Source organism: Zonotrichia leucophrys, chromosome 26 (assembly GCF_028769735.1).
Source record: "Zonotrichia leucophrys gambelii isolate GWCS_2022_RI chromosome 26, RI_Zleu_2.0, whole genome shotgun sequence".
Taxonomy (NCBI): Eukaryota; Metazoa; Chordata; class Aves; order Passeriformes; family Passerellidae; genus Zonotrichia; species Zonotrichia leucophrys.
The window spans coordinates 7,015,648-7,042,788 of NC_088195.1; the positions used below are offsets into that span (position 1 = coordinate 7,015,648).

Consider the following 27,141-nt stretch of genomic DNA (forward strand, 5'->3'; position numbering starts at 1 on the left):
CCGCATTGCACTCCCGTGAGGAACCTGCTGCCTTTCCTGCCCTGCTCCCAGCCAGAGGTTGATTGCAAGGACACTCCTCCTGGGAAGGTGGTGGGCGAGGGGATTTGGACTCTCTGGGAATGCCCTTTCCATTCTCAAAGCCCATCCTGAGCACCCCCATGCCACCCCCTACCTCTGGATTTATGCTCAGCCATAGGGGGCATCACTTTCCCCTGCAGTGGAGGAGGTGTGAGGAGATGCTGCAGGATGCCAATGCTCCATAAATAGTGCTGTGTTTACAGGAGCCCACGAGCCTCGGTTTATTTTTCTCTCTGCACAACAAACACATTATTCAGACCAATCTGAGCTCACCTCGCCCTGCTGGCACAGCCCAGTGCCCAGAGGTGGCACAATGCCACAGTCCCCAGGCAGCCCTGGGAGGCTGGGACCCCCAGCTCTTTGCCGGCCACTTGCCCAAGGGCGAGAGCAGCCATGGGACAGCAGCTGATGGAAAATCAGCCCTGGATTGGGATGGTCCCACAGCTGATCCCATCCCTGCTGCGGGGTGGGCAAACTCTGGTGAAGAGAGGGATGAGGGGTAGCCACAAGGGGTAGATCCAAGGTTTGGGACATCTCTCACGAGGCAGAGCACAGCGAGGACAAGTCCAGCCCGAGTATCACTAGAGGAGGGAGAAAGGGCTGGGAGAGGTGCAGGTGGGGGTCGGGAGAGTCCCCTTTTCCCACGCCTGAGGTGCCGTTCCTTGCAGCATTTGGATGAACCAGCCGCACTCCTGGAAAATTATTTATGTACGATGAGCTTTGCAGCTGCCTGGTGCACATCCGGAAGGTCCCTGGCGGGATTGGGGGGTTCAACTCCATCACTGAGATCGACCCCCAGACCCATTTTCTCTGTTCTGCCTGGCCCGGAGAGGGGAACTGGAGGGTGACCATATTCCAGCAGCATTTCGGGGCCACCGTTCCTCCAGACGCCGTGGTGGACAGAGCCTTGCCCTGCCCCGGGCACGCAGCCCCTCCGCGGCCCCGCAGCGCAGTTCGGAGGATGAAGAGCGCTCTCGGGATCCCACCCGAGCAGTGATTTTGGGTGAGGCAGTGCCAGCCTCAGCCCAGGTGAGCACCAGAGCTCCTTGGAGCCGTTCGGGTCCGACCTGGGGTCCCGACGCCGTCCGGGGGCACAGTCCCGAACAGCGCTGCCCGTGCCGGGGACTGGCCGGGTCCTCGCCCACCCCAGCTCAGGCTCTGCCTCCCCTCCCCGTCCCGATCCTCTGCTCACACCCGACCTCAAAACCCGGTTTTAGCGTCAAATCCGGAGCCCGACTGGTGGCGGCAGCGTTGGGGCTGGGGCTGGCTCGGCTGCTCCCCCCGCTGCCGCCTCTCCCCGCTCCGCCCGGTCCCGCCGCCCCCGCCCGGCCCCCGCCCGGTCCTGCTCGGTGCCGCGGCGAGCCCCGAATCGGGTCAGTCGCTCTTTAAAGGCTGGAAGGCGGCACCATGTGATGCCCCGGCTCCGGCGGGGAGGCGGCAGCGCCTGCGGGAGCCGAGCGGTGTCGGGCACCGGGGACCGAGCGCAGCCCCGGCCAGCCCGGCCCCCGGCGGCCGCACGGTCCCCCCGGCATGAGCCCCGCCTTGCCCTGCGGGGGGACAGTGCCGGCTCTCCGCGGGTGAGAGCACCCCGAAACAAGCCCTGGATTTGCAGGACAAGGTGAGAGGGGTCGGCTGCCGGGACTCGGGACTCGGGACTCGGGACTCGGGTGGCTGCAGGAAGCGGCGCAGAGCAGGGAGGGGATCCAGCGGGGGAGCAGAGGGAGCCCCGAAAGGCTCCGACAGCGGCCCCGGGGCGGCCCCAGGGGCGGGGAGCTCTGCCGCTCTCCCGGGACTGAGCGGCGGCTCCCGGTGCCTCTTCACCGCCGGGAGCGGTCGCGCTGCGGGATGGAGGTGGCTGCGGGACGGAGAGGGGTGTGGGATTGAGAAGGGTGTGGGATTGAGAGGGGGGTGCGGGACGGAGAGGGGTGCGGGACGGAGAAGGGTGCGGGATGGAGAGGGGAGCGGGATGGAGAGAGGTGTGGGATGGAGAGGGGTGTGGGATGGAGGTGGGTGCAGGATGAGCTCGGTGGGGGCGGGGGGGCCCGGAGCCCCGGGTGACGGCACAGAGAGGAGAGGAGTTTTTCCCACCCCCTCGCACAGGCTCCATCCCGCTCGCAGCTCTGGCAGCGATGCCACTCTCTCACCGTCTCCCTGTGCGCTTGCAGGTGGCTGAGGACCCCCACCGGAGCGGGGCGGACCGGAGCATCATGGCACACCCCATCTCAGCCTTCCAGGCTGCCTACATCTCCATTGAAGTGCTCATCGCTTTGGTGTCCGTGCCGGGCAATATCCTGGTCATCTGGGCTGTGAAGATGAACCAGGCGCTGCGGGATGCCACCTTCTGCTTCATCGTCTCGCTGGCGGTGGCCGACGTGGCCGTGGGGGCTCTGGTCATCCCCCTGGCCATCATCATCGACGTCGGACTCCAGACGGAGTTTTACACCTGCCTCATGGTGGCCTGTCCCGTCCTCATCCTCACGGAGAGCTCCATCCTGGCGCTTCTGGCCATTGCCGTGGATCGGTACCTGCGGGTGAAGATCCCTGTCAGGTAGGAAAAGGCGTCGGAACCAGCTCTGCTGTGGAGGTTAAAAGGGACTGAGGAACCCCCAAATTCTCGGAGAAACACTGGGAGAAAGGACTTTCCTCCACGCTGCCATCCCAGACACATCTGGCTGGGCAGGGGAGTGAGGGGGGGGTGTCCTGGAGCCTCCAGCAGCTTCTTTTGGGGGCTCAGAGGGTGCTGGGTGTGCAGGCAGAGATCACACTGTGGCAGCTAGCTGGCAGTGAGGGACAGCCACGGGATGCCCATGGCCAGGACAAGGTGTGACCCCACGCATGGGACAGCCCCAGCGGGTGCTCCGCGAGGAAAGCGGGTGACAGCTTTGCCTTTCACCCCAGCTTTTCCCTTGCCATGGGGAGCACGGGGGTGGCTTGCTGTGAGACACAGCCTCGACAGTTTGAGGAACCAGAGGTGACAGCCTGGCACGTTTCATGGAGCAGCCTCACCCAGGAGAGACCCTGGCTATGGGGTGCCCCACAAATAACTCTTTCCCTGTTTTGCCCCTTCTGTATGTGTGGCCATTCCAAGCCCACAGCCAGTGCCTCGTGACAAAGGAGGGGAACACTTTATTTGAGCACTTTATTCAAACTCTGCAGCTCCAGGAGGAGATAGTTAACCCTTTATGCCCCACTGCCTCCCCATGCTGGGGCCATGCTGGTTTGGGGAAGCATTTCTGGGGTGCCACGGTGGGACCGGTGGCTGTGAGTGGGGCTAGAAGGGGACAGGACACCCGAGCTCGGTGCTCCTGAGCAGAGCCAGGCCCAGCCCCTCACTGTGAGTCCCCCTCACTCGGTGGGGATGCCTTTGCCAGCCTCATCTGCCCTGCAAGGCTCTGGATGTGGGAGCATTGCTGGAAAACAGCCCAGGCCAGCTGAGCACTCGTGTCTCCCCATTACCCCTCAGCAGTTGAGGCAGTTGGCTGAAGGGGTCCCAAACCCTCCATCAGCACAAACACCCCACAAAGGCACCCCTTGTGTTGATGCTGCCCAGACCCCAGCGGGTGTAGGACCCTTCCTGGGGCAGGGAGACAGGGACAGGAGGCACCCCAGGTGTTGGGGATCCCCTGGTTGCTCTAGAGTGCTCAGTGTTCCCAGATCCATGGGGTCAGGCCAGAGATGTGCTCCTTTGGGCTTTTGCTGCAGCCTCCACCAGCAGAGGTGGAGAGGAGAAGGAGTGTAAGACAGGGGAGGGGGCCAAGGATAAATGCACAATCCCAGCCCACCCCTCCCTGCCACACACGATTTTCACAGACTGTTCCTGACTTCCTCCCTAGGTGTGATTTTCCCAGTCACTGTCTCCCAGCCCGCCGGTGGCACCAGAGTGATTCCCACCCTGTCACTGCTCTTGGAGCTTTTTTTGGCTTTGCACATCCCCTGCCCGTGGGGAAGGCTCTGCTGTGGGAGTTCTGCGGCTCCACAGGAGCAGCACAGCCTGTCAGGCATTTTCCTAACAAACCAGTCCATTTTTAACTCCTTGTCTGCCTCTGAGCATCAGATGGGCCTTTCAGGGGAGATTCCTGCCCTGATCCCAGGAGCTTTCCTGGGAGCAATATTAATATTAATATTATGCTGTACACAGTTTGGATGGGTTTTTCTTATGAAATTTCCACCCTGAATTTTGTGATCCCATTGTGTGCCCAAGCACTCAGCAGCAAGAGATTTTCCTCTGTCTTTTCAGAGCCTATTTTAATATTGAAAAGCTTTGTAACCTCTTCAACTTAATAGATGCATTCAAGTATCTGAGAGGCCTTTCCCAGCCTTAAAGATCCTACAACTTCATGAATTCCTGGCAGTTGGTACATGTGGAGATTTTAGGAGATGTAGTGCCCTGAATGGAGCACACAGCACATGAAACATCACTAAGGAATATTTTCTGAATCTGAAATACCTCAAGTTTCTCCCAGTCTGTTGGAGGATGCTAAGGATGACAGGGATGGCATTTCTGCAGTGCTCATGGCTCTTGTGGTGTCATTCCTGACTGTGACACTGAAGCCAGCAATGGCAAAGTGAGAGCCCAGAGCACCTGGCAGGACTCAGGGCCCTGGGGAAACACGTGTGGCCCCTGTGCTGGGAGAGCTCTGGGAGAGCTCCAAGCATCCCTGGAGGCTGCAGGCAATGATGGCAGCCAGACCTGAGCAGAGATTTGCAGGCAGGGATGGGGAATATCTGCCTCAGGCTCATCCCTAGGGCAGCCCCTCCAGCCCAGGCATGGACAGTGTGCTCACTGCAGCCCATTCCTGTGCCAGCAGGATTCCTCAGAGAAGCCTGGCACAGGCTGGATCCTCACCAGTGTGACCTGCACAAGGCTGAGGGGGTCTTGGGGGCATCCCCAACGTTCCAGCCTTGCCCCCCACCCACAGGCAGCTCTGGTGCTGCCGAGGCTCAGGGAGGGGGAAATGCATTTCACAGAGCCACAGAATCCCTGGAAGGTTTGTTTGTGAAGGGACCCTACCCTGCCGGGGGCTGGGACACCTTCCACTACCCCAGGGTGCTCCAAGCCCCTTCCAGCCTGGCCTTGGGCTCTTTCAGGGGTGGGGCAGCCACAGCTGCTCTGGGCACCCTGTGCCTTCCCCACAGGGAAGAATGGCAGGGAATGGGAACATGGCAGCTGGTTCCAGCTCCAGGCTCCCCATGGACACCCTGCCCTTGGGCTGCGAGTTTGGGAACATGGTGTCCCCAGGGGTGGATATCCCCCGGAAGAAATGGTGCCCTGAGACATTTGGGGTGTCTCTACATGGCAGTGGGAGATGCCAAAGCAGCATCCAATGCTGCATTGCTCCAGTGGCCACTTCCCATGGACACAGAGGCACAGAGGGATGTGGGCCACCCCTGCAAGGCAGATTTTATCAGATGGAGAAGGGTCTTGCTTGGATTTGAGTTGGCACCTCCTGTTCTTCCTTCACCCAGCACAGGCAAGGGACTGGGATATCCCACCAAACCCTCTCCATTTGGTCCTGGGGATGATCCCTCCTGGCTGCTGGGCCCTGAGGGATGCTGCCTCCCCCCTGCCTTGACTTTGGAGGGATGCAGGAGCATCAGTTGGGCTGAGCAGGCTAGAGCAGAGGTTCCCCCACTTCCCAGCCCCCACAGGAACAGCTGGAAACCACCTAAAATAGATTTGCTGGTGGAAAACTCCCCCTCCCCTCTCACATCCTTCCTCCCTGCCCGGCACCAGGCAGGACCCCCAGCCTGTGATCCCCCTGCCCAGACTCAGCAGGGTCCCTGAGCCCAGCCCAAACTTCCCTCTCACAGCCGTGCCTTGGAGAATGAAAGGAGTTCAAAGGGAGGGGAAGCAGCAGCTGGGGGTGTCTGGCAGGAACCGGCCCCTCGGCATCCCGGGGCAGGCAGGATGCCGGAGGAGACCGGGCTGGGGGGGTGTTTGGGGGGATGGTGCTGAAGGAGTGTTTGGGGGGATGGTGCTGAAGGGATGCTGAAGGGATGTTTGGGGGAATGGTGGTGAAGGGATGTTTGGGGGGCATGGTGCTGAAGGGATGTTTGGGGGAATGGTGCTGAAGGGATGTTTGGGGGGCTGGTGCTGCAGGGATGTTTGGGGAGGATGGTGCTGAAGGGATGTTTGGGGGAATGGTGCTGAAGGGATGCTGAAGGGATGTTTGGGGGGCTGGTGCTGCAGGGATGTTTGGGGGAATGGTGCTGAAGGGATGTTTGGGGGGCATGGTGCTGAAGGGATGCTGAAGGGATGTTTGGAAAGGATGGTGCTGAAGGGATGTTTGGGGGGATGCAGCTCCTTCAGCACCAGCCTCTGCTGCCCTGGGGGCCCTGTCTCTGGTCTGTGTTTTGGGCCTTTTGGAAAGGGCCATAGCAAAAGGAGCTGCTGTCCTTGGGATGTGCCAAACCAGCCCTTGGCTGGGGATGCTGAATGTGTGGATGCAGCCCAAGCCTATCTTGGAATGTCCCTGGGGGTCCTCACCTTGTGACCTCACCCCAAACACTTTGAAACGTGCCAGGAAGGGAAAACCTGCAGGAATCTGATGTTTGCAGGAGCCCTCGTGTTGGAGTCTCTCTGTCCACAGCCAGGACCTCCCTGCTCAGCACTGGGGTCTCCTCCTAGTCCTGGCCTTCCCAGCCTGCAGCATCCCAAGGGACATCCCACCAGGGAGAGCTGCCTTTGGTGCTGCTGAAGGTTTGGAATGCACCCCTGGGAGGCTGCAGAGCCATGGAAGTTAGATCAGAATTGTTGGAACTCTCTAGGAAATGGGGGCCAGGAGGCTGGAGCACAGCAGGGGAAGAGCCCAGGGTAAAATCAGTGTCAGGGGTGGCTCTGTGGACAGCCCTGGCATTTTCTGGTTCAAGAGTGCCTGTCTGGAATGAGATAAAACAGCTCGGGGATGACAGGAACATCCCTCAGCCATGGAGTGCAGTGCCTGCAAGACAGGAAGTGAGGGAGATGTGCAGGGGACCTGTGAGCTCCTGGATGGACATGGAGGGGGAAACTTCCCCCTGGAGTTCCTGTTTTCCAGGCTCCTGCCTGAGCTCAGGCTCTTCCTGGGACTGTAGCGCTCTTTCCCCTTCTCTCCAGTCCTGCCAAGGGCCACAGGCTTGGGGCCAGCTGGGACTGGGTCATGGTAAGCCTGGGAAGTCTTTTTGCCCTCAGCCAGCTGGGTCCTGGAGCAGGACACATCTGAGGGGCTTTTCCCCATTCCAGGTTGCCCAGAGAAGCTGTGGGGTGGCTGCACCACCCCTGGCAGTGTCCAAGGCCAGGTTGGATGGGGCTTGGAGCACCCAGGGATAGTGAAAGGTGTCCCTGCCCATGAGTGGAATGAGATGGTCTTTAAGGTCTCCTCCAACCAAACCATTCCATGATTTCTCCACCAAGGGTTCATGGAGGGGAGTGATGGGCACCCGCTGCCATGGGATGGGTGAGGAGGAGAACACTGGAATGCAAATTCCCAGCTCCCAAAACATCAAAGGGCCCATGGGATATCTTTCCAGCACTCTCAACACTTAGTGCCAGGAAACCTTCCTGTCCAGCCAGGCCAGTGAACAAGCCAAACCACAGCTCTTCCAAGGCCTGTTTTACATTCAGAGGAATTTCAAAGCATCCAGGTGACTCAGAGCTCTCACCCTGGAGCTCATCTATTTTCTTTCACCCTTCACTAGTCAGTGAAAAGATGCCATCCATCCATACAGGCCCAGTCCCCGAGAAAGCACATTTCATTTCCAAGGAGAATACTTCCATTTCCCCTAACCTGGAGGATTTTCGGGGACTGGTAGGTCTTTGCAGCCTCTTTTGTTTCCTCTCTTGCTGCTCTCCTCCAGGTATATTTTTAGCAAGTGAGAGTGATCTGTAGATACCTTCATTCCATGGAACAGACAGCTCTGAACAAGGATGGAGATTAAAATGCAAGAATTACAGTCCAGGGAGGTTTCTGCAGACTGGAGGCTGTTTCCAAGCCACAGTTTCCAGCACACTGCACCAGCTCAGCATGTGGGTGCTACATCAGAGCCAGCATTTCCCACCGAGCTCTGCTCCAGCCAGATCCGGCTGCAGGGACAAGCTGTGCCAGGGCAGCCCAGGAGATCAATTCCAGCATCACCAAAATCCCAGAGCCCTTGAGATGGGCAGGGATTTACAAGCAGGTTATGTTGGTTTGAGATCCTGGTAAAGACCTGTAAATACCCAGGTGAGCTGGTTTTCAGCCCTACTCTCTGATGCACAGAATTATTTTCAGCCACGAACAGGCTAAGTCAGGGATCAAAGCCGTGAGGGCTCTTCCCTCAGTGAGGGGATGCCTGGATTAGGCTCACTGGGAGCTCACACAGCTGCTGCAGCAGCGCCACGAGATCTTGGCTGGCAGACGCAAAATCAGGTCACTCCCCAAAGCTCCAGACACTGCCGTGAGTCTGCAGGGAGGCAAGTGGGGCTGTCTGCAGCATTCCCAGCTCCTGGAATGGCAGGAAAAATCCTGGGGCTTGGGGGTGTCACCTGGGGATGCAGTGCGGGGCTGAGTGTGGGATGCTCCATGGCCAGGAGAGCAGAGGGAAGGGGAGGAGAGCCTTGAATCCTGTGCAGGGATGCTCAGAGACTTGTGATATTCGGAGTTAATCACAAATTCTCTGAATTAAAAGGGCAAGGGGAAGTGAATGGCCTCAAGAGACCCTGTGTGGGCTCCCTGAGCAGCAGGACCCTGTCCCCTCCTGGTCCTTGTGTCTCCCAGGAGAGCGAGGTGTGGTCCCTGTGCCGGGTAATCGCTCTGACCCCAATAGCAGTGTCACATCTGTCCCTTCACAGAGCTCACATCTGCCAGGGCTGTGCTGCAGGGCCATGAATGAAAACCTGCTCCTTCCTGGTGCTGCTCCCCAAACCCCTGCTCTGGGAATGTTTTTATTGGGCTTTTTACTGATTTCTATTGATTTTCAGTGTAAGGAACTGACCTTTGGCAATGTCTCACCAGTAAATCTGAGGGCGTGTTCCCACCAAGGGCGCATCTGCGGATGGGAAAACTGAGGCACTGAGCTGTACCATGGCTGGCTCAGGGTGGTCTCATGGGTGAGGGATGGAGGCTGGAACAGGGAAGCTGTGGAAGCTGAGATTTCTGGGACAGCGTGGCCTCTCTGTTCCTGCACTGGAGTGCTGCCATGACTGTGCCCAGGGCTCTGGAGCCAGGATCCAGTCCCAGCCCTGCTGATCACTGCAGGAGTAACCCCATGAAATTAAATTGTTTCTCTTTCATAGCCCAGGCAGCACCGCAGTGTGGGTTTGTAGCCTTTTGTGGTAATAAAACAGACTGAATGTGTCTTCAATGGGCCAGGTTGGCTCAACCCTAGGACAGGACAAGGAGCAATCGGGTCAAACTGAAAAACCAGAAGTTTAGGTTCAATACTGGAAAGGAATTCTTCCCTGTCAGGGTGGGCAGGCCCTGGCACAGGTTGCTCAGAGCAGCTGTGGCTGCCCCATCCCTGGAAGTGTCCAAGGCCAGGCTGGACAGAGCTTGGGGACCCTGGGCTAGTGGAAGGTGTCCCTGCCCTAGGCAGGCATGGGGCTGGATGAGCTTTAAGGTCTCTTCCCACCCAAACAACTCTGGAATTCTGGGATTCTGTGGCTTCCCATGAACTCATCCTACAGGGAGCAGACACCAGACCAGGTGGGGATGTGTGGATGGAACCCAGCAAGGCTCTGGTGCCTCCATGGCCATGGTTCAGGTGTAATTCATGGTTCATCAGTCCAAGAGGATCTACTCTGCCAAGCCGGTGGGACACAGCCAGACTGTGTTCCCTCATCCCGTGGCAGCAGAGAGGGTCCATGCACAGAAAGTGAGGAGCACCCACAGCCAGGACCACCCAGGCAAGGCGGGACAGGCCCTCACTGGAGCTGAGAGACTCCTGTGTCTGGGGCACAGGCCTGTGGATGAGCTGCAGGGCCCAGAACTGCCTGGAACACCCAGCCACACTGTCACACTTCCAGGAGATGGGTGACATCTGACATTTCCCTTTCCTGGAGTGGCTGGGCTGTGTCCCAGGGCGCTGGGCTGGCAGAGGTGGCAGCGCTGTCCCTCGGGGCTGCGTGTCTGAGGGCCCAGTGCAGCTGCTGGCACACAGACAGGGCACACACCCGCCAAGGAGGCTCTGCCACAGCCAGAGCTGCTGACTCAGCTGCCCTGGGCCTGCGGGCTGGGTGTGGGGCTGAGTCAGGCCCAGCTCACCCGGCTCTGTGCTGAGTGCCTCAGGCAATCAGGAGCCCTTTGATGGGCTCCCGGGTCCTCCCCCACCCCTGTAGGAAGGTGACTCCATCCAGAGGAGGGGCCATTATCACCTGACCTTCACCAGGCAGTCCCACCTCTGGTGTCACCTTCGCTCCACGTCAGCCAGAGCAGGTGACAGGGCAGGAATGAGTGACTCACAGGGGGTGCAGAGAAGCTCAGACACACTCTGGGATGCAGGCTGGGGGCGCAGAGGGGCTCAGATGCTCCTTTTGATCTGGAGCCTTTCCCACTGAGCAGCTCCGGGCTCTGGGCTGGTCTCTGTACCCTTGGCACAGGCATGTGGCCTCTGTCTTGTTCTTGCTGGACATCTCCCATGTGGTCACCAACAGCCAAAGCACCCTCAGCTCCTCTTACACCTCCAAGTCAGTCAACCAGGGTTTTTTAGTCCATTTGTGGTGTCAGAATAAGCTTAACTGTGTCGTAAAAGGGCCAGACTGGCTCTGTTTACCAGGAAGGGGATTTTGGCCATGAGCTCAGGTGCGAGACATCTGGGACAAAGCCCACCAGCCTCCAGTTCCAAACTCAGATCTGGAGGGACCTCTGTGAGGCCAGACCCAGTCAAATCTCCTGTCTGGCACACCTCACAGCAGCTCGTACCCAACACCAGCCACTGCTGGCTGTGGGGATCTGCCTGAGGGGACGTGCAGGCCCATGGGTGTCCAAGGCAGAACAGGCAGGGCTGGACAGAGGATCAGGGATGGGCACAATGGAGCTCCTGCTTCCCAATGACTGTGCTTGAAATCAGCCTGACAGCAGGAATGGCTCATGCAAGGGGTCACAGTGCTGCACTGGCAGATCTGTGTCCTGGGGTGGAGGCAGAGGGAGAAAAAGGTCATAGCAACACAAAGAAGGAAGGAAAAAAGAGGAAAATGTGTGGGAGGTACCACAGTGAAAGAACCTGGGAGGTGAGTTTCATTTGTGACACACACCAGAATCATTTCAAACTGGACAGGAACTGATGCGCTGGAAGAAAATCTCTGTCTAGAAGGACAGGGAAAAGCCCTGAAGGATCTTGCCCACAGGGGTGTGAGGACAGCCCAAACACAGCTTGGGGAGGGTTGTGGTCTCTGCAGACAGCAGGACATGGAGCATGGAGGGGATCACAGGAGCAAGAGATTTCTGGGAGGGATGGGGACAGCTTGAGAGGCTCATCCCCTTTGGGACAACTGTTGTGCTCACCCTGGGGAAATGACAGCCAGCGCAGCTGAGCTGACAGGAACAGCATTAAATTGTCCTGGAGACAAATGATTTTTCACAGTGATCCTGCCAAAGCAGCAAGGATGGACACAGCAGCAGAGCCCACCTCTGGGGCTGCCAGGGGCCTGGAGGAGCGTCCCAAGGGGCTGGTCCTTGTCATGGGCATGGAATAGGAAAGGTGCTGTCCCAGAGGCTGCCTGGGCTCTAGCAGGAAGTTCTGCTCTGGAAGTGCAGCCACCCAGCTGCTGGAGCTGGCTCCTGCATGGGGTGCCCAGTGGCAAGAAAGAACAATTGACGCTCTCTCAGGCAGCCACAAAAAGCCCACAGAGGCAGCAGGGTGGCTTGCAGAATAGCAATGAGCTGAGCACACAGGCACCCCCACTGCCCCTCTGGCATGGAGATGCTGTTCCCAAGGGCGGCTGGATGGGCAGGGCAGGGGAAGGGGAGACAGCACTGGTGATGCCACCAGTAAGAGAGGATGAAATAACCCTGAAAGACTGAGATCTTCCTCCTCACAGAGTCCTGTGGGCTCAGGGCTGGTGGACAATGGGGACAGATAGGGGAGAAAGGTCTGCATTTGGTGATGGAGAGAGGAGCAGAGCAGGATGAGACACTGGAAAGATTTGGAGCATCTGGCTTTGCCCTTCTCTGCGCTGTGGGACCCAACACCTCCCCTGTGCACCCTCATCCTCCCTCTCAGTGCATTTCCCATTGTCCCCTCATCCCTTCCTTGCTTGGGCTTTGCCCCCCAGAACTGAGCAGGCAACTCTGACCAGCAGCTGTTCCAGTCTTGGGTGGTTTGGCTGAGTTTTTGTCATGTACCAAAGCCTCTGATCACAAAAAAGAGCTGGAGGAGGACAAGAGATTTCTTCCTCAGCCTCTTTCCTGTGTGTCCCTCACCAGCCTCCCTCTGTGCTGTCCCTGGTCCTCTGGCACACAGATCCCAGGTACCAGCCAAGCCCAGCAGGACTGTGGGGACACAGAAGTGACACCCCCCTCTCCCACCCCCTGCCTGGGGTGGCAATATCACCTCTCCATCATTCCTGCAAGGAAGGCACATAAGGCTGGGATGTTGCTGCCACGACAGTTTATCCACCTTCTCCAGGCCATTTCTCTCCCTGCAGCCAGAGATGGGGATGATTTTCTTTGGCCTCCTTAAAAGAAGGGAAGTGCCAGCTCCTGGCACCAGGGATGTTTTCTCATTCAGATTGGTCCATCTTGGCAGATCACAGCTCCCCTCTGCGATTCAGTCTCCCCATCTGTTCACAGAGGGAGTGATGCTCTCTCTGACAGCAGCGAGGGGCCGATGCTGAGAAATGCTGTCTCAGACATGCCAGAATTAGCACAGTCCTACAGATTAAATTATTCCTCTTTTTTTTTTCTGCTCTGGTAACAACACTCAGTGCCTTTACCCGTGGAATACACAAATGAAACACTCATCTCTGTCAGTGTGAAGGCTCCATTCTCTGCTGAGCGCTCCCGACTGGGAGAGCCAAGGGCTCAGCCTGGGTCCAGATGGACCTGGCAAAGCCTGAGCAGAGCCAGCATGGGAGCAGCTCAGATGGGTCTAATCTCAGGGAGCTCATTCCCCACATTCAGCACTGCTGGGACACAGGCTCCTTATGGGCTCAATGAGGTTTGTCTGCTCTTAGGAGCTGAAAGTGCTCCAATAGCAGAAAACCTGGAATCCCAGAATTCAGGAGATGCTGCAGTCAAATTTTCTTGGGTCGAGGATGGAGCAGTCACTGACACCCCTTTTCTCCAGGGGACCATGGAATCCTAGAATGGTTTGGATTGGAAGGGTCCTTAAAGATCATTCCTCCCTCTGCGTGACCCATACATGAGGGGGTCTTGTGGGGATCCTCCACATTGCAGCCCTGCTCCCCACCCACAGGCAGCCCTGGCTCTGATGAGGCTCAGGGAGAGGGAAATACATTTCCTAGAGTGCCAGAACCCCCAGACAGGTTTGGGTGGGAAGGGACCTCAAAGCTCACCCAGTCCTACCCTGTTCCATGACACCTTCCACTATCCCAGGTTGCTCCAAGTCCCATCCAAGCTCTATCTTGGACACTCAGAGGCATGGGACAGCCACAGCTTCTCTGGGCAACCTGTGCTAGGGCCTCCCCACCCTCATAGGGAACAATTCTTTCCCAGTATCCCATCTATCCCTGCCCTCTGGCTGTGAGAAGCCGTTCTGCCTTGTCCTGTCCCTCCATTCCTTGTCCCAAGTCCCTCTACAGTTCTCTTGGGGCCCCTTTAGTCATTGGAAGGGGCTCTAAATTCTCCCCAGAGCTTTTTCCTCTCCAGGTGAGAACCCCCAGCCCTCCCAGTCCCTCCAGAGCAGAGGACTCCAGCCCTTGGGGCACATCCATGACCTCCACCCTGCCTGGTCCATGTGTCCCTCATCTCCGTGAGCCAACCGGGCTGCCTTGGCAGCCTCTGGCTGTGTCTGCCCATTGGTCCTTGCTGGAATTAAGACCAAAGTCATTAGGAACATGCAGAGGCTGTAATTTAGGCCCAGCTGAGATATTTCACTGCAATACCCGATCTTGGGTCTCAGATCTCTCCACCAGCCTGATGGAAATACTGAGCTGCTTCCTCCCAGGGAACAAGGCCCCTCGGTTTTCTTCCAAGTGAATAAATAATCTTTTAATCTAAATGAGAAAACAGAGTGCAAATAAACTTCAGGTTTGATTTGCATTTGCACTTTTTATTTGTTTTCCTGTTTTCTCAGAGGTGAGGGAACATTTAATTGTGGTGTTAACTGGAGTCTTCACTTCCAAATTGGTATTTCATTTGACTGACTGAGATATGGATTCGCTGTTCAGACTCATTCCAGGATAAACAACTCAATGGCTTTACACTCATGTCCTCTGCTCGTTACTTCTTCCATCTTTATGGTGTGTGGAGGGGGTAATTACACAGGCTTTACTTAAACTTTGTGGGGAGTTGTGTTTGAACAGAGGTTGGAAGCCAAATTGGTACCTCCAAAATTATTTCCCCCTGTTGAACTACATATAACCAACTCATTAAAAAAACCTTAAATGAATCCAGCTGCTTTTGCATTTGAAATTGATCTTTTAATCAGGGGAAATATGCATTGGACAGAAGGTGCTGGACTGGTTGTTTTGGGTTACTGTGTCCTCTGAGGTTAAGAAACAGTAGATCTCATCAGCACTGCTAATTCTCCTCTAGGCATTGGGTGGAGAAAACAACCTCCCTCGCTTTGGGAACCTCCAGCCAATTTTTCAGTCTTGAATGTCCTAATCTTTGAACTGGGTTAAGTGCAAGAAAGGAAATGTTCCCTTTGCAGTAACAAATTCTGCTATGAGGATCCTGATCCAGTGACAAGTTGCACCATTAGGAAATCAGGAATTTAGTTGTTGACTGCAAAATCAGGAGTCAGGTTAGCAAGAGAAGTGTAAAACTCAAGAAATTAAAAGGCAGCCAATACCAATCTCTTGTTCCAACCGTAATTTAGGATATCTCTTTTTTTCTGATTAGTCCTTCTGCACGGGAGAGATAAAAACCCACCTAAGCCTTGCTCGGAGGCTTTCTTGGTGCCTTTCTTAATCGAGATTCTATCTCCAGTTTCCTGCCTCCCATTTATCTGGGGAGCAGATCTCAATGTCCTGTTGAATGCAAATACAACCACAACAGCGGCTCCCAAGACCCCCTCATTTCCCTTCTCCTTGGGGTCCCTGATCTGCTCCTGCCTTTTCATGGCTTTTGATGCTTTCCAGCCCCCCTGTCTGGGCCCTCCCTGGAGTCCCAGCTCCTTTGTGTGGCAGTGGTGGTGAGAGGCAGGGAAGGGTGGTGGCACTGGGCACTTCCCCAGCAGGCACCTCCCTCCCAGCACAGCCTTTCCCCTCTGCAGCTCAGTGGTTTGTGGATGGACTCGGACCCACAGAGCCTTTGGGAGCCCAGGCATATCAGGTACTTTATATCTGCTGTCCCATTTCCATTTCCCAGAGCCACATTGGTTGCATTTGGCATTTAAAGTGGGTTTTAAAACTACTTTCTTTCTTCGTCCTCCCCTCTTCCCCCTCCCTTCTAAATTTTGAGGGCTGACTTTCAGAGGCCTCGTTTCAAAGAGGTTCTTTTGCATAAAGAATCAAAATATGCAATGCATAGAAAAATCAAGTGCAATACAAGCAATAATTAAAAACCCACTACTTTTATCCAGCCAAGCCCTGAATTTGCACTGAAGATTGGCAAAAACTGCCTTTTATCCCTTCTCCTTTGTGCTCAGGGAATGCCTCACCCTCACTTATCCAATCACACAGAGACTCTGCTGAGCTGGGTCTGGACAATCAGCTCCTGGCTGGTTGCTGGGGCAGGGGCAGGGCTGTTGTGTGGCAGCCCTGGAGGTGGCCAAATGCACAGGGAGATGGCCCAGCACAGCAAGGGAAGATGGCCTGATACTCCTGGCCAAGTTGATATCCTGCCACAGCCCTGGGTGAGAAACAGCTCCAGCACTGTCACAGAATCGTGGAATGGTTTAGGTGGGAAGGGGCCCAAAAGCTCATCCTGCTCCATCCCCTGCAATGGGCAGGGACACCTTCCCCAGACCAGGATGCTCCAAGCCCTGTCCAGCCTGGCCAGAGAGAGATCAAATGGGGATGAGTGGCTGCACCTGAAATTGTCTTCTGCTAGAGGTGGGGCTGCTCCCACAGCACAGGGGACTCATCCCTGTGATGATACAGTTGTGTGGGAGCCACCCTCCAAGGCAATGCTCACACAAATCCCTATTTTTGACAACAAAACTGTTTAGACATTAAAAATGTCCAGGAAATATATTGCACAGGGGCAGCACCAGAGACAAGCCCATATTGCTCATCACACTGTCCTGCAGCTTTCACAACCTCACCCCATCTCTTGGGGACCAAATTGTCCTTCTCTATGTGTCCTCATTCCTAAATTCCTGGGTCTATAAAAGAATCTCAGCTTCTGCTTCTTCTTCTTCTTTTTTTTTTTTTTTAAGCACCATTTCTCACACTTTGCTTTGCTCAAAATCTTGTTGCCTGAAAGCAGCAGCCAAAAGACAAGAACATCACATTTTTTCAGAGAACATCACCAGTTCTGAGATTCTGCAGGTCGTTTCATGATTTTGCAGCCATTGCCAAGAGTGTTAAATCACTTCCCTCCCTTCCCTCCCTATCTCACTCGGGGTCCTGGAGGAAGAAGCCAGAGGTTCAGAGAATTCAGGGGTCCTGGAGGGCCCTGACCACACATGGTAGAGCTGGGAGGGAGCCCCAGAGCTGCCTGGGTGCAAAACTCTGGCTCAGTGGGACTCGTGCCCCACTGACCAGGGTGCACCCTCCCACTGTCACACGGCAGCAGGAGGGTGATACATCCAGAGCAGGGCCATCCCTCAGCACCCTTGGTGCTGCCCATGGCACCAGGGCTCTCATGGCTCCTGTTTTGGGCGTGAAGGGTCTGCCTGGGTTTGGAGGGTGGTGCTCACTCATAGACACAAACTAAATTGTCATTTCCCTCAGGACCTGGATGGCGTGAGCATCCCAGCTCCCTGCTTAACCTCCACAAACACATTTGGAATGAGGGGCTGAGCATGGGGTGAGTGGTCCTTGCTGAGAATCTGCTTGTGCAGTGATAGAGTCCACATCAGGCTGCAGCCTCAGGCTGAAAACCAAGCTCAGTTTGGAAACAATATTAGTTTTCTGAGCAGAAAGGATTGATATTGGCTGCTGGGGTGAGGGTGCTGCTGGAGGATGTAGGGAAACCTCTCTGAGCAGAGGGGGTGACCAGCCCTCCTTCACCTTCCTTGGACAGCAGCTGCATCTCCTCCACACCAGGGCAGAACCTGAAGGAAGGATGCTTCAGTGTGAGCTCTCTGTGCTTTCCATCCTCCCTCCCAGAGATCTCCTGCCCTCCCCTGCTCCCCCTTCCCCTGCAGGACCTGGTCACGGTGGGAGCCCTGGGGTACCCAGGGGAGCTGTGGGTGCTGCTCTGCTCTGGGTGGAACGCTGTGGTTGCTCACCCCATACCTCTGAGCTGAGCACCGCTGGGCAAGGGATCTGAGAGCAGCTCTGCAGTTCCTGGAAGCCTGAGCTTTGTTCCCAAGGCTGTGACTCATTGCCAGAGCCGGGGCAGTGCAGCAGCACAGACACCCAGGGGAGGCTGGATCCAGCCCCAGCAGGGCTGGGAGCAGTCCTGGAGGGGCTGTGGGGGCCCAGCCAGCCTGCTGGGATGTTGTGGCTGCTCCCAGGGACCAGAGGCGTGACAGGATTAATCTCCTTGGCTCTGCAGGAAAAGATGTGGTCCTGTCACTGGAACCTGAAATAGGGCAGGTTTAGCCCAGAACCAGCTGGGCCCTGTGGGGTGTGTGGGGATATGGGGGAGCAGGGAAACCTCCTGAAGCTCTGGGTGATGCCCACACAGGAGGTGCCAGGCTCAGGCTGGATGATCTCTGGGTGTGCTGTGCCTTGAGGTTTGGTCCTACTGAGACTGGTGGCATCGGGGGAGTGGCAGAGTTGGGGGGACGTGGCTCTGTGCTGATACAGGCTGGAGCTGGGGGTCACCTTTTCCCACACCCCAGCCACCATCTGGGTTGGCATCCCCGATGGACCCTCATGTTGGTACTGCCAGTCTGGGCTGAAGATAACCTGGCATCATTCCCACTTCCTACCATTTCAGCACATAAAGCTCTTTTCTATCTTATCTACTCAGCCTCTTGTGGGGATGTTTGTGTCCCTGGGGCTGCTTTTGGATGTGCCCACATCCCTCTGCAGTCCTCAAGGATTCCAGGGTGCCTCCAAGGTCCTGAGAGCTGTGTCAGGGCAGGCTGAGCCCACATCAAGGCTGAGCCCACACCAAGGCAGCAGCATTTCCCTAATCCCCGTTTGGAGCCCAGGACATCTACAAGTGTTCCAGGTCTCTCCACAACCTTCTCTGACGAAGCTCAAAGCACGAAATCCCCTTTTTGTGTTGTTCTCTTGCCATTTGCTGGAACTGTCACAAGTTCCAGCTTCTTCCACCACTGAATGAAGCCCTCACCAAAGCCCTGGGGGCTCCATGTTTCCGTGTGTGGGGACCAATCAATTTTGGCAGCATGAATTTGTTCCCCTCACCCACATCCATTAGAGAATTACTGGCTATTAGAGGTGATTGCAAACATCCAGAGGTCTTGCCAGATGCTTTGCCTGGCTGGAGTTGTTTGTGCTTTGCAGGCACTCGTTGCAGAATGATTCCTACACAGAATCAACTTTTAGGGATGGTAAAATCAAACCCAGAGCACGGATGGACCAGGATGGTCAGCAGTGGGATGCACACATCCCACCCTCTCCCATGCCTTTCTCCTGGTGCCTTTGGGGGAGGTTTGCCTCAAGAAGCCTCCCGGTGTGGAACCATCTCCTCATGCTGCAGTGGAGGAGACCCAAAGTGTTTTGGGAGCAGAGATCCTCAAAGAAGACACTTCTCATGCCCAGGTGTTCTCTGGGGAGGCAGGAGTGGCTGCAGCTCCAGGTCACCATGTGTGGGCTGATCTGCCAGGCTAGGAAGGTGCCAGCTGCTCCCAGAGCTGGGCCAAGCAGAAAAGACACCATACAGTGCGAAAATCCTTCCCTGTCTCTCAGTGGGGTGGTCCTAGCTGGGCTTGGGTGCCCGGCAGGGCCAAGTAACAGCCAGGAGTGCTGCAGTGACAGCCACGAGCTCTGGAATCACAGCTCAGAGCACACAGGGACAGAGCTGTGGGTGGGAGGACCCAGCAACTGTGGGGAACGTCCATCCCTGGACTCCTTACCTTTGGACCTCCTGTGCCTCCCTCTCCTTGCAGCATATGGCCCAGGGAGCGCCAGGCACCCTGGGGTGTGCCAGTGCCAGCCCCAGACTGGGGCAGCTGGTGGAAATGGGAGCAGGGCAGCCCTGACCTGGGCTCAGTGGTTACCAGGGAGGTTCCAGGTACAGGTTTGGGATGCAGTCCCACCCATGTGAGTGGTGGGTAAAAGGTTCCTGTTGCCATTGCTGCCTCTCCTGCCCTGGGAACCTCCAAAAGTGACACCTGTAGGAAAGGGTCATTGTCCTCATCCAACTGTCCCTCAGCCCGAGCACACAGACATGGGTGAGGCAGCAGGGGGAGATTTTCCTCCTCAGCTCCTTTTAAATCAGGTCCCCAGGGCAGAGTCTGAGGCCAGGATTCCATGTCCTGACCCCCTGGCCATGCCCTCCCACCGTGTTTCCCACTCCCTCTTGTCCCAGGGAGCTGCTGGGGCTTCTCAGATTTCTCCCACAGCTCAAATCTCTTGCAGAGCAACCAGCTGGGAAGGGACACACACAGGGTGCTCCAGGTCCCTTGGGAGCCCTGGGAAAGGGGTTCTGTGGTAGGATGAAGGTGTCAGGCTGGAAATGCTGTGCTGATGGAGACTGCTGGGCTACTTTGGTGCAGGACAGGGGCTCCAGCACCAACAAACACCAATGTCCTTGCTGCATGTGCTCTTCTAGCTTGCCTGAAAGACCAGACCAGTTTTTTATGCCTTTACTTGCCACCTGGGTTTTGACAAGAAATCAGTCTGGGATTTGGGGATCAGGACAGTCCCCCATGTATCCTAAGGCAGTGCTGACAGGAGCAGCCTCTCCATTCCAAGCGTTTGTAGGAGCAAGCTGTAATGTCCATCCAAATACCAGCTTTGACTGGTATTGGTTGACCTCTATCCCTCCCAAGGCCACCATTCACATGGTGAGACACCCACCTGTGGCCACAAACCCACATTTGCTACCATTCTGTGGTTCTATAAAGAAGGAACCAACCTTTCACTTCCAGGATCATAGTGACAAAGGCTCTACAATCAAAGTTCTTTCTGCAGCACTTCCCACTTTGTGTGAGTACCCAGGGACCCCTTGTCCCAGCCCTGAGCTGTGGCTGACCTCACCCTTGCAGAGCCCAGACACCACTTTGCATTTCTCAGGCTCTCGTTCCGGAGCAATGCTCCGAAAATGCAAAAGCAAAGCTTTGAACACCAACAATCTGAGTTTTCCCACCCAGCAGTCTCCAAGACACTGAAAGATCTGAAGGGAAGATACAGCCAGGAGAAAGAAGTAGGAATCCAAATCCTCTGAGATCAAAGCACTTTTGTCTGGAGACCTTCAATTAGATCAGGACATGGTCTGGCTGCTTTTTCTTGCTATGTTCATCGTGCAGATGAGCTTCATGTCAGCTTGGCCTCCTTTCTCCCTGCCACGTTGGCTCCAGATTCTTTTCATTAGTAATGGTCTGTCTTCATTAGTGAATTAATTTCCCAGGAATTGCACTGCAATAAACTCTCCAGAGCAAAGACCAGCAAAGCCACATCTTGGCACTGGCTGGACAACAGCAAGTGTTTTGTGGACAGAAAAACTAATCACAGAACTGCTAAAAACCTTCACATTTTATTTAAACCAGGCCTAGAGCCTTTGAAACTTTTTCAAACAAAGCAAGAGACATTTGGTGAGTGTTGGGTTTGGATTGACCTCTGGGTTGGGATGTTGGAAATGAGCCCTCATTTCTCTCTTGGGGAAAGTCCCCAAGGCAAAGGTGAAATCCATGACAGCAAAGAATGCTCTGTTCTCCAGGTGAATGCTCTGCTCTCCAGGTGCTTTCAGACATGCCCTAATATCTGAAATGGTCACAGGGCCTTTGCCTACCCAGGGCTGGGCACCTCCAGAGCAGGGCCTGGGCTGGGCTGGGCTCCTGGGCTGCAGCAGAGAGGATTGCAGAGGTCTGGACACATCAAGATGTGACAGAAGAAGTTGAATTTAGTCTGGGAATGAGGACCAAAGGGAAAGGAGGGTGGATGGTGTTTTCAGAATGATGGCCAGGGGGTCATTACAAAGGTCTAGAGGGACAGGAGAAGGGGGAATGGCTTCCCACTGCTGGGAGGCAGGGTTAGATGGGATATTGGGAAGGAATTGTTCCCTCTGAGGGTGGTGAGGCCCTGGCACAGGCTGCCCAGAGAAGCTGGGGCTGCTCCATGGCTGCAAGTGTCCAAGGCCAGGCTGGACACTGGGGCTTGGAGCAACCTGGGATAATGGAAGGTGTCCCGGCCCACGGCCGGGGTGGAAGGAGATGGGATTTAAATCCCTTCCCTACCAAACCATTCTAGGATCCTATGATCTTCATGAGAAAAAGGGTCTCAGTGTCTGCTCTATCCTCAGCCTCTCCTGGAGACAGCATCCTGCCCTGGAGAGCTGCTCCCTGTCTCCCTGCCAGCTCTGTGCAGCCCCTGGGGACAATTTGTCAGCCTCTGCCTCCACCCATCACCTATTCCCTTCCCCCGGGGAGCAAACAGCTCTATCAATAATTGCCTTTTTGCCTCTTGGCATTATCTTCCAAACCCTCAGATTTTGTTCCACACCACAGTTCCTGCCCATCCCATCTCATGATGAGTCTGGATGGTCATGGGTCCTTTCTCCTCGCCTTTGCATCCAAGAGGGTTTGGGTCAATGCCCATCCCTGTGGGGAAGGGATGGTGCAAAAACCACCACTCAGGGAGGGCAAGGGGAGCATCTACCAATTATAGTCAGGCTCAAACCCCCAGGGGAAAAGGAAACCAACCCAAAGTGGATGAAGATGGGGGTGATGATAACCATGGATGTTTTAGTCACAGCTGTTAATAAAAATAACAGCAGTAATAAAATTGCAATGATGCTGGTAATTGCTCTGATGCTGATGAGAACAATAAGATTATTTATTAACTATGAGCCATTATCAGCATTTTCTAGGGCTTCTGCCTCCCATACCTTCCCAAACTCCAGCCCTATCATATTAATGCAAAATGAGACAAATGAGAAAATATTTTCTTTATGGCATAACCAAGAATAATGCTGGGAACAGCAAGTTCTGTCCCTTGGAATTGTTGTGACCCCTGTCCCTCTGCTAACTGTCCTCTCACCATGTGGCAGGGGTTGAGAATTAGGTAGGATCTTGTATTTCCACCCTTTAAAGAATCACAGAATCAATAAGGTTGGAAAAGGCCTCTGAGACCATCAATTGCAACCTGTAACCTACCCCCATCTTGTCATCCAGCCCAGAGCACTGAGGGCCACATCCAGGTATTCCTTGGACACCTCCAAGGAAAATAAAGGGTAAAAGGAATTGAAATTGGACTTGTGGCCTTTGGAGCAGCTGACCCCCATGAGAGCTCCATGAGAGGTCCCATGGATGGATGGGCCTAGTGAGCTGGAGGGAGGAGGAACCTGGAGCAATTTTACAGTTTTTGTCATTCTCCATGTGGGGCTGATGGAGACAGTGGACACAGGTTCCTGGAAGCACATTTCCTGCAGCTGCCTCTGCCCTTGGCTTGTTGCTTGAAGGAGAAAATGTGGCTGTTTTCTCTGGGTTTTGGTTCACCCACTTTTCTGTGACCATGTCACACACAGGCTAAAGGAGGATGTCCCGGTTTCCCCTGGCTGCTTCTGCAGGTGCACCCTCAGACCTTGTGGGGCAAAGGGAAGGCAGGAGCAGGGAGAGCCAGGTCCTGCTCCCAGGCAGTGCCAGAGCAGTCACTGCAGCACGGGGTGGAGATGGATATGGACCATGGCAGAGAGATGGACGCGCAGGAAGGAGGGATGGATATGGACCATGGAGAGAGAGGGGTGTGCAGTGAGGAAAGATTGACCCCGTGTCTGGGTGGCGGCTGTAAGCCCTGGGATCATGTTTGGGGACCGTGGTGACACTGCTGCTGGTCAGCAGCTTTGTCTGTTGGGCAATGGCTGCCACACAGCTCTGCAGGTCAGGGAGCACACAGAGTGGGAGCTTGTCCAGTAGAAAACCCCAGAAACCCCCAGCAGTGAGAAATGGGGCACAGCTTGCAGGGGTTGCAAAGAGGGAAGGAGCTGGGGCAGGGGGTGCTGCTGCTGTTTCTGGTGTCACTCCCCAAGCTGTTCAAGCCTGGCGAGGTGACAGTGGGGTGTCAGAGCTGGAGGGCACATCAGCCCCCTGCCAAGGACCTGCAACCAGACATGGGGTGCAGGGGCCAGCACACAGCCCCACATGGAGTGCAGTGCTCAGCACACAACCTCACATGGGATGCAGGGGCCAGCACACAGCCCCACATGGGGTACAGGGCTCAGCACACAGCCCCACGGGAGTCTCTGGCATCCCTCTGCCAACCCCTGCTCCCTTGGACCCTCCTTGCCATTCCCTGCGCTTGACCCCCAGTGCTGGTTCTTTCCCACCACCCCTTGCCCTCCCTGTTCTCCCTGTCCTGAGCCTTTCTCAGGGTCTCCTGGCCTCTCTCCTCCCCACAAGGAATAAATCACCCTCCAAACCAGCCTTGGCTCAGCGGAAACAGCTGCCCACACTGTCACCTCTTTCCCACGGGACCTGGCTGCCACCAGGATGTTGTGAAGCTTTTCCCAGAGCACAGGAGGTTCCTTCAGGAGAGATGTTGGGGACCAATGGCTCTGGACCCTCTGGACTCACAGGGACTGAAGTCCTCTCCTACAGACTGTGCCACTCCAGCAACCCACCTTGATGCCTTGCCCATGAGAGGGGTCTTGAGAAGGGAGAGTGGGTTTGGGTCCTTGGCTGTATAAAAAAGGCCCAAAATGAACAATTTCCATCACAGGTAAAGGCTGCAGACTTGCAGTAGTGAGCTCTGAGCAGTAGGATTGGGAAACCAGGTTTTCCAGCCACCTCCACATGGTTGGGTTAACACCAGCAGCACCAAGAGACCCAGCAAACAGTCAGGAAAACATTTTTTATTCAATCCCCTTTGGTGGAAAACAATAGCTCTTGGGCCGAGAATCTTCTCAGCCTCCAAAGAAAAGCTTTCTGGAGAGCCAGGGGAAAAATCAATCCAGCAGACTGCACTTCCCGCTTGCAGAGCTCTGGAGAGATGAGCCCAGCCCTGGTGGTTCCCCAGGGGCATCAGGGAGGGAGCAGAGCCCAGCCAGAACACAGCTCTCCTCCTCCTCCTCCTCCTGCCCCTGGCATCAGCCCATCAAGAAAGAGGGTTTCGTCAATCCGAGCGCATTAGGAGAGGAACAGGCTGTGCCCAAAGCTTCCCCAGGGCTCCATTAGCACCCACATATCCTTCCTCCACCCCAGCACATCCCAGGGGATGCTTTCACTGGCCATTTCCTCCCCAGGCACAGGGCAATTGTCTGGTGGGGCTGGTGTGTGGCAGGAGGAGAGGGTGACCTCCTGCTCTGGGTGCAGGTGCTTGGATGGAGCTGGGCTCCAGAGCATATGAACTCCCTCCAAATCATGAGGGTTGGACACTCAGGCCCATTCCAGGTGCTAATGCATTCCCTGGCCTGACATCATCTCCCAGAGCTCATGGATTATGCCTGGGGTCTCTGCCATCCCAGGACACAGGCAGGGAAACCAATCTATGAATACAATTTTCAGAACAGGCTGTTAGCCACTTCCAGGGGAGGGAAGGAGGAACATCCTCCTACCTCAGCATGGGCACTGCCACCCCACCTCTGCCACTCCTCCGGGAGCTACACAATCCCCAAGCAGAGCATCCCAGCCATGTCTAACTCCTTCCTGTGGCTGTTGTCTCTCCCACAGGTACAAGAGCATGGTGACACCACGGCGGGCAGCCGTGGCCATCGCCTGCTGTTGGATAGTCTCTTTTCTGGTGGGACTTACCCCCATGTTTGGGTGGAACAACCTCAGCAAGATGCGAAGGACTCAGGAGCTGAACAGCAGCCACACAGAGTTTGTCATCACGTGCCAGTTTGAGACAGTCATCAGCATGGAGTACATGGTGTACTTCAACTTCTTCGTCTGGGTCCTGCCTCCCCTGCTGCTGATGCTGCTCATCTACCTGGAGGTCTTCAACCTCATCCGCAAGCAGCTCAACAAGAAGGTGTCCTCCAGCTCCAACGACCCCCAGAAGTACTACGGCAAGGAGCTGAAGATCGCCAAGTCCTTGGCACTGGTGCTGTTCCTGTTTGCGCTCAGCTGGCTTCCTCTGCATGTCCTCAACTGCATCACCCTGTTCTGCCCGTCCTGCCAGACCCCGCACATCCTCACCTACATCGCCATCTTCCTCACCCACGGCAACTCGGCCATGAACCCCATTGTCTACGCCTTCCGCATCAAGAAGTTCCGAACAGCCTTCCTGCAGATCTGGAACCAGTACTTCTGCTGCAAAACCAACAAAAATGCCACCAGCACCACCACAGCCGAGACAGGCAACTAGGAACTGGGAGAGGACAGGGAGAGGCGTCTGTGCCCAGCCAGTCCCACCTGGACTCTGTTCCTGCTGTCTCAGGAAGGGGTAGAGAGGACCCGATGGGTTCTGAGTTCAGCAGCCCCCTGCAGTTCCTACAGCCACCCCAGGGGGTTATTTATTCACAAGCATTGTACTGTTTGGATATTGTAGCCTGCACTGTTACTTTCTGGTTTAGGATTTTTTCTCCCTGATTGTTTTTGTTTTTCATTTTTTAAGCATTGCCGAGTATTTAAGGAGAAATTGTACAGACAAATGCGCAATTTATCTTCATGCAAATAAAGTCCAGTGATCCAAACCACCCAGGAGGTGCCCTGCCATTGATGGAGACCCTCAGCTCCTCGGTGTTGGTGGTGCTGGTGGCACCTCATGCTCTGGCCCCATGTCCATGGAGCCACGGGGGAACCTGGGCACTGGGACAAAGGGATGCCCTGTGGGAGTGAAGGTGCTGAGAACCAGGAGAATCCAGGGCACTGGGATTTCAGAAGAAATTAAATTTGAAAGCCCTTTCTTTCCCCTCGGCAACCTGGAAGAGGTGAGCTGAGCTGAGACTTGGGAAGAGATAAGAAAAGTCTTCCCATGGCCTGCACTCATAGGGTAGTGAACCCACTGCCCCACAGAGCAAAGGGTCAGTCTCCAGATCTCAGTACTACCAGAAAGGTAGGTACTGGAATATGAATCCCAATATTACCAGTTAGATTATGCCTGGGCCAGTCTGACCCTCGCTGCTAGGCCAAAGGCGGCAGCTGTGGTGTATCACCCCTGAGACACCTTTAGCTTGCTGGTGGTTGCAGCTGGGCACTAAACAAGTCCAGGCTTGTTAGGAACTCCGTTTACCTCAGGAGGAAAGCTTCAGGCGATGGTAAAGAGAAAAAGGAGATGGATTCTGCTGGAGGGTTATATCCAGAGGTTTATTCCATGGTTACAGAGGTCTGAATCTTGGGAACAGCTCCAACAGAATCCGACCGCATGGCCTGATTGACCTTTTAAGCTCAGGGACGGGGAAGGGGAGGGACAGGTGAGCTACCAACCAGGTGGAAGGGGCGGGGTCTCAAGGGACGAAGGACACCTAGACAGGCCAATGATCCCCAGGACTGAGGGGCATCCTTTGAACTTGACCAACCACACGACGCCTTGCTGGAATGTTAAGCCTGATTGACAGGACTCACTCAGCAAGGGGGCGAGGGGGAAGAGGTATAGGCACACCTGGGAGGTGACCTGGAAGTCTAAAATGGGACATTACAGCACACCGTAACAGGTAGGCAGAGGTGGGTGTTGATGAAATACTTAAGCATAATCCCAGAGAACTCTGCAGAAACTGCTTTTGCTTCCCCAATGGCTCCCGTGGGTCCCAGCAGCATCCACCACACCTGCGAGCTGTACCCGAGGCAGTGTGTCCTCTCCAC

General features: G+C 55.5%; 1 protein-coding gene across 1 annotated transcript; it reads left to right on the forward strand.

The window, feature by feature from the left end:
- Positions 1-1,507: 1,507 nt before the first annotated feature.
- On the forward strand, positions 1,508-26,038 carry ADORA1 (adenosine A1 receptor). Its single transcript, XM_064733186.1, has 3 exons — positions 1,508-1,696; positions 2,244-2,626; positions 25,069-26,038. Exons 2-3 carry the CDS (start codon positions 2,286-2,288, stop codon positions 25,703-25,705), a joined length of 978 nt encoding a protein of 325 aa, XP_064589256.1. The 5' UTR covers positions 1,508-1,696; positions 2,244-2,285; the 3' UTR covers positions 25,706-26,038.
- The last annotated feature ends 1,103 nt before the right edge of the window (positions 26,039-27,141 follow it).